General features: G+C 54.9%; 1 protein-coding gene across 1 annotated transcript in view; it reads left to right on the top strand.

The window, feature by feature from the left end:
* Positions 1-3,120: 3,120 nt before the first annotated feature.
* Positions 3,121-7,115, top strand: part of IPO5 (importin 5) — a 101,029-nt gene continuing 97,034 nt past the window's right edge. The window contains exon 1 of the mRNA XM_077297124.1: positions 3,121-3,336. Within this exon, the coding sequence (XP_077153239.1) occupies positions 3,256-3,336 (81 nt within the window). The 5' untranslated portion in view covers positions 3,121-3,255. The remainder of the gene's footprint in view (positions 3,337-7,115) is intronic.

Below are 7,115 nucleotides of genomic sequence, written 5' to 3'. Positions count from 1 at the left end.
GTAAAAATGAGAAATCACTGGTCAAATTTTAACCCTTATAACTTCCTAGCAAAAAAAAAAATTGTTTCCAAAATTGTGCTGATGTAAAGTAGACATGTGGGAAATGTTATTTATTAACTATTTTGTGTCACATAACTCTCTGGTTTAACAGAATAAAAATTCAAAATGTGAAAATTGCTAAATTTTCAAATTTTTCGCCAAATTTCCGTTTTTTTCACAAATAAACTCAGAAATTATCGACCTAAATTTACCACTAACATGAAGCCCAATATGTCACGAAAAAACAATCTCAGAACCGCAAGGATCCGTTGAAGCGTTCCTGAGTTATTACCTCATAAAGGGACACTGGTCAGAATTGCAAAAAATGACAAGGTCATTAAGGCCAAAATAGGCTGGGTCATGAAGGGGTTAAAAATGGTAAATAAATAAAGGTGTTTGAGGTTCTATATACAAATGCGGAATGCAAACCTTTGGTATAGAAAATGTTATCTGGTTTTAGAAAATAGTAACTGTAGGGTTACCATAATTATCATTTTTGGGTATTGGTATTTTAACTTTGAATGAGGGAAATTTATTATAAGGTTGAAACTGTGTCTGGAGGAGGGGGTGGGGTAGGTTTACCAACATGCGCATGGTGCATATCAAGATTGAAGTAGTTTTGGTGTTGCTTTCAAGGGATTTTTTGGGGAAACAGGAGGTGGAGGGTTTTGCAGCTTGTGCATCAAGCATATCAAGTTATTATTTATTTATTTTTTTTTATATTTTTGGTGTGGTCAAAATTTTTTTTAGGGGGGGGGGAATGTAATTTGGCATACCAATACATAATCATTCTAATTAAAACTGTCTTTAATTTGGACGATTTTAGTGGTACCAAGCAAGGAACCCAAGATACACGCAGGCAGGCCCCCCAAGTTTTGAAAACAGATGTAAGTATAAAGTCCCGAAAGCTGCGTCTATCCTTTTGTATAGTAGCTTAGAACTCTCTTCATACTTGCAGATTCTAGGGACCAAGAGGCACCCAAGACAGACGCAGGCAGGCCCCCAAGTTAGAAACAGGGACCATAATGTCGCCTTCTGAGAGCCCCCCGTCACATCGTCAGCCACCTGAGGTGATTTTTTTCTTTCTTCAAAACTTTTTTTGGGTACATCTCTGGTAACATGTTTTTGAACCCTATATGTATTTATTCTGTTTTCACAGGAAGATGAAGCAGAGGGGCTTCCAGAAGGAGACGGGCAGGGTGGAGAAATCAGAGGAGCGGGAGCGCATAGTGTAAGTTTTACAGAGACAGATCCTCACATAAAACGCACTACACCCAACACAAACATTCAGCACAGCACACACACAGTACATATGCCTCCATCCAAGCACATTATTTATTTAATTTTTTTTATTAGTCTTCACAATCCGGGGCTCTACGTAGAGTTCCTCAAAGCACCTCCCATAGTCGTCGGAATGCTAATCGCGGCGGTCACCGAAGAGTAAGTTCCTTTTTTGGTTTGGTGCTTAGTAAACTGTAAAATTCATGTGGTATAATCTTTCCTTTTTTATTCTTATTTTTTTGTTGCTTGACAGCGTGCTCCTGAACAGGATGAGGAAGAGGAGGGCATTGATGTGGACACCCTCATCCAAGCGGTCCAAAGTCGGGAGCCGCCATGGAACATGTCGGAACGCCGCCATGCTGACCAGTTCGTCACCCGACAGCTATGGGAGGAAGAGTGCAGTGATGTTCTGGATAACTGGGAGGAACTCGATGCTGGGGACCAGGATCTAGCACGTAAGTATTCACACTTCATTACCTTATGTTAGCATGATTCAATGTGTTGTATAGTAACCAATTTTTGCTTTATCTTTCCAGGTAAGGCTTCTTTCACACTTCAGTCGTTTGGCATCAGTCACTTCCGACAAAGTGACGGATCGACGGATCCGTCACAATTGTTGAGAAAACGGATGTAACGGATCCGTTTTTTTGACGGATCCGTTACTCGGGGGTTGTATATACTTTTTGGAGCATGCGCAATTGAAAAAACGGATTGGGGCGACGGATCCGTCGAAATGACGGTCGCGACGGATCCGTCGCCCATAGGCGCCCATTCTATAAAATGACGGACGCGACGGATCCGTCGCGATCTGCCATTTCAACGCAGACAAAAATGACCGTCAATGTCTAGATGACGTCCGCCAAATTTTGACGGATCCGTCGCATGACGGATGGAACGGACGACCATCCGTCACAATCCGTCGCTAATGCAAGTCTATGGGGAAAATAACGGATCCGTCACAAAAAATGACGGCTCCGTTTTTTGAGGAAAATGACGGTTTTAGACTGACGCCAAACAACTGAAGTGTGAAAGAGGCATAACAGGGTTATCGTGCGGTGGCGGTCACTCAGGGATCGCTTCAAGAGGGAGTTTAACAAGGAGATGTAGGCCCCGAGTGGATCTAGAGGACGCAGGAGCAGGTACAAACATGATCCTCCCTTTTTAAAAAACGGATCCGTCAAAAAAACGGTTCCAACGGATGTAAAAACGGTTCCAACGGATCCGTTTTTGTGACGGATCAGTTATACTGATCCGTCAGAAAAACGGATCCGTTGGAACCGTTTTACCAACAATTGTGACGGATCCGTCACGATGTCGGAGCTGACTGACGCCAAACTGAAGTGTGAAAGAAGCCTAACCCTTTCAGGCGAGAACCGTAGGTCACAGTGGTGTCCTGACAGGAGTGACACGGCTCCGTACAGGGAGCATGCCAGCTCCAGGCCTGGGCTCAGTGGGCTGAGAGCTGCAGGGCACTCGGTCAGCGCATGTGCTACACATGTCCCAGTGTCACGGACTCAGAGCTTGGCTGAAGCAGCTGCAGCATTTCCCGCGCTTTCCACATTACCGCGCGTCTCATGACACAGACGCTTCCAGCATCCCGTGGTCAGGTTTACGTCATCGGCTGACAGTCTCTCATGGACACACCCCCTGATCTAACAGCTGCTCCACCAGGAACCAATCAGCTGCCTTCTCCAAACCGTCTCCCCGGCTGCGCCAAAAGCCTCCTGCCGGCTTCACGCGCCACAGACTCCGCCCCCTGCCAATCTGGCCCAATGGCGTGCCAGAGAATGTCCGGCGTGCGGGGCGTGTGAGGTCAGAGCGCGGCCTGGCCAGTGTCCCTCCTCCGTGGCCCCGCCCCCCGGCAGGCAGCTCTCCGGCCCGCGCTCAGTGTCGCGCCCTCTCTCTTGCTCTCTCCCTGTGTGTAGAGCTGCAGACATGGCGGCCGAGCAGCAGCAATTCTACCTGCTCCTTCAGAACCTGCTGAGCCCCGACAACGGCACCAGGAAGCAGGCCGAGGTGAGCGGGGCCGGGGGGAGGATGAGTGCGGCGGTGCGGCTCCCGTGCTGGTCTCTGTGTCTCCTCAGGTCCCAGACGCGGCCCACGTGTTACCAGAGCGGCGCTCCACGCCGGCTCCTCTTGTGACTAATGACACATTGCTCAGGCAGGTCGCCATAAACTTCCCGTGCACTGGTTGCTGGCGCATCTGTGGCCTCCTGCCCCTCACTGGTCCTCCTACAGGACTGCAAGTCCCAGGAAAAGTACCTCAGTGACCCAGGACCCAGTGTATCCTGCTTGTGGTCCCTCCAGCCCCAGTGATGGCAGAAGCCATGGGCTGTGATTACGCAGTCCACATAGTAATGAGCAGGACCTGAGCGCCATGTCCCTACGTTGGAATTATCTGGGTTCCCAATGTCAGAAAATTATTGGAAGGCGATCATGACACCCGCCAGGATTAGTGTGAGCCGCTACGCGCCATGACGGACCATCGCTGTAATAACGGGGCAGATCTAATAGGTTGGAAGGTTCTCTATGATTGATGGGCACAGGTCAGTTGACAGGTGGATCTCTATTTCCAAGGTAAAGGCAAAAAAATAAATCCTAAAATTCAGATTTTGCTTCCAGCTGTTCCCAGAAGAGCGATTATTCATACTGATGACCATGCACATTACACCGCGCGCGTGGGGCTCTCCCGGGCCGGCGCGCGTGGGGCTCTCCCGGGCCGGCGCGCGTGGGGCTCTCCCGGGCCGGCGCGCGTGGGGCTCTCCCGGGCCGGCGCGCGTGGGGCTCTCCCGGGCCGGCGCGCGTGGGGCTCTCCCGGGCCGGCGCGCGTGGGGCTCTCCCGGGCCGGCGCGCGTGGGGCTCTCCCGGGCCGGCGCGCGTGGGGCTCTCCCGGGCCGGCGCGCGTGGGGCTCTCCCGGGCCGGCGCGCGTGGGGCTCTCCCGGGCCGGCGCGCGTGGGGCTCTCCCGGGCCGGCGCGCGTGGGGCTCTCCCGGGCCGGCGCGCGTGGGGCTCTCCCGGGCCGGCGCGCGTGGGGCTCTCCCGGGCCGGCGCGCGTGGGGCTCTCCCGGGCCGGCGCGCGTGGGGCTCTCCCGGGCCGGCGCGCGTGGGGCTCTCCCGGGCCGGCGCGCGTGGGGCTCTCCCGGGCCGGCGCGCGTGGGGCTCTCCCGGGCCGGCGCGCGTGGGGCTCTCCCGGGCCGGCGCGCGTGGGGCTCTCCCGGGCCGGCGCGCGTGGGGCTCTCCCGGGCCGGCGCGCGTGGGGCTCTCCCGGGCCGGCGCGCGTGGGGCTCTCCCGGGCCGGCGCGCGTGGGGCTCTCCCGGGCCGGCGCGCGTGGGGCTCTCCCGGGCCGGCGCGCGTGGGGCTCTCCCGGGCCGGCGCGCGTGGGGCTCTCCCGGGCCGGCGCGCGTGGGGCTCTCCCGGGCCGGCGCGCGTGGGGCTCTCCCGGGCCGGCGCGCGTGGGGCTCTCCCGGGCCGGCGCGCGTGGGGCTCTCCCGGGCCGGCGCGCGTGGGGCTCTCCCGGGCCGGCGCGCGTGGGGCTCTCCCGGGCCGGCGCGCGTGGGGCTCTCCCGGGCCGGCGCGCGTGGGGCTCTCCCGGGCCGGCGCGCGTGGGGCTCTCCCGGGCCGGCGCGCGTGGGGCTCTCCCGGGCCGGCGCGCGTGGGGCTCTCCCGGGCCGGCGCGCGTGGGGCTCTCCCGGGCCGGCGCGCGTGGGGCTCTCCCGGGCCGGCGCGCGTGGGGCTCTCCCGGGCCGGCGCGCGTGGGGCTCTCCCGGGCCGGCGCGCGTGGGGCTCTCCCGGGCCGGCGCGCGTGGGGCTCTCCCGGGCCGGCGCGCGTGGGGCTCTCCCGGGCCGGCGCGCGTGGGGCTCTCCCGGGCCGGCGCGCGTGGGGCTCTCCCGGGCCGGCGCGCGTGGGGCTCTCCCGGGCCGGCGCGCGTGGGGCTCTCCCGGGCCGGCGCGCGTGGGGCTCTCCCGGGCCGGCGCGCGTGGGGCTCTCCCGGGCCGGCGCGCGTGGGGCTCTCCCGGGCCGGCGCGCGTGGGGCTCTCCCTTAGTCAAGATTCAAGACAAATATTTTTTTGTCCAGATTTTGAATAACGTTCCATCCTTGTGAGCAGCTTCTGAAGATGTCACGCGTTACTTAGGTGTACACACATTGCTTTAGAATAAGTCTCTACAGTACACTGCAAGTTTTGGTATGAAGCCTCTTTTACATTCCATTTTCTGTGATTTGTGGCTTCCCCCAAAAAAATTTGCCTCCTGTAATACTAAATAAAATTGGACATTGACGGCTGCTCTGTTCCCTTCATTCATCTAATAGCCATAAATGATTTTTTAGAGGCTCTGTGGTGGTTATAAAAATAAAACACATTGTAATTTATTTATTTGGCATATGGGATTTCCATATTGTGCTAGAGAAGAAAACCAAGAAGTGTCACCTAGCCTGGTTTCCATGTATTACAGGGGTGACCGTTTTATTGGAATCAGCCAAAGCCGTTGACTGGGTCTTTGGAGTCCTACCAGCTGAACGCTGCATAAGAGTCTTAACTATGGAAGAACTTTTTTTTTCTATTAAACGATATGGGTGAATTCTAATAACTCATTTAGACTGCATGGTCTCCTAATAATCATGCAATGTGAACTGGACATGTTATGCTGAGATCAATGGCGTCCTATGCACACAGAGCCGTCTATTAGGGTATGTGCCCACAATCTGGAGTTGCTGCGGGTTTGTTGCATCAAACCCGCAGCGGCCACCTGTGACAGCATAGTGGATGAGATTTCAAGAAATGCTCACGGATCACTCAGAGACTGACATGCGACATGTCTTTCCAGACCGCAGCATGTTGTTTCTCTTGTGGAGACTCAATCAATAGAATGTATAGGACGTGGTGAATCTGCACGGTTCAATGAACACATGTGGGATTCACGGCAGCGCTTTGGACGCTGGGAACATACGCTGTGTCCAAACCACTTCTAGTTCTGTATCATGTGCACCCAGCCTTACAGATTGTTCTGTGCATTGTAAGCGCGGTCGGCCTATATAAATAGGTTGACTGCCAATTGACAATCATTTAGTTGATTGGCTGTCATTTAATACCATAAATCGTATAGTGTAAACCCAGTGTAATAGCGTTCCCTAAAATAAAGTGAAATGATTTTTATTGGGCATTTAGAAATCCAGAACTTCAGTGTGATAGTTAGAGGGTGTATATTTGACGTTTCATGTTTGGAGAGAATAAATTAGCAGAATCTCTTCTTTGCCAATCTGATAATTTAGCACCTCCTATGTGATGGTTACATCCAGTTTAACCCCTTACCGACCTTTGACGCATACGCTGCGTCATGAAAGTCTGTGCCTTCCCGACCTATGACGCAGCGTATGCGTCATGGAGGGATCGCGTCCCTGCAGATCGGGTGAAGGGGTTAACTCCCATTTTACCCGATCTGCAGAGACAGGGGGAGTGGTGCTTCAGCCCAGGGGGGGTGGCTTCACCCCCCCGTGGCTACGATCGCTCTGATTGGCTGTTGAAAGTGAAACTGGCAATCAGAGCGATTTGTAATATTTCACCTAAAAAACTGGTGAAATATTACAATCCAGCCATGGCCGATGCTGCAATAACATCGGCCATGGCTGGAAAACCTAATATGTCCCCCCCCACACCCACCGATCGCCCCCCCCAGTGCTCCGTTATGGGGTCCGGTCCCCTCCGTCCGCCTGCCGGCTCCCCCGTCCTCCTGCCCGCTCCCTCCTTGTTTGAATAAACCCCCCCCTGTGCTCCAATCCACCACCCCTTCATACTT

This window comes from Ranitomeya variabilis, chromosome 3 (genome assembly GCF_051348905.1).
Source record: "Ranitomeya variabilis isolate aRanVar5 chromosome 3, aRanVar5.hap1, whole genome shotgun sequence".
Classification (NCBI taxonomy): domain Eukaryota; kingdom Metazoa; phylum Chordata; class Amphibia; order Anura; family Dendrobatidae; genus Ranitomeya; species Ranitomeya variabilis.
The sequence above is the reverse complement of the archived record's forward strand: the minus strand, read 5'-3'. Positions and strand labels throughout refer to the sequence as shown.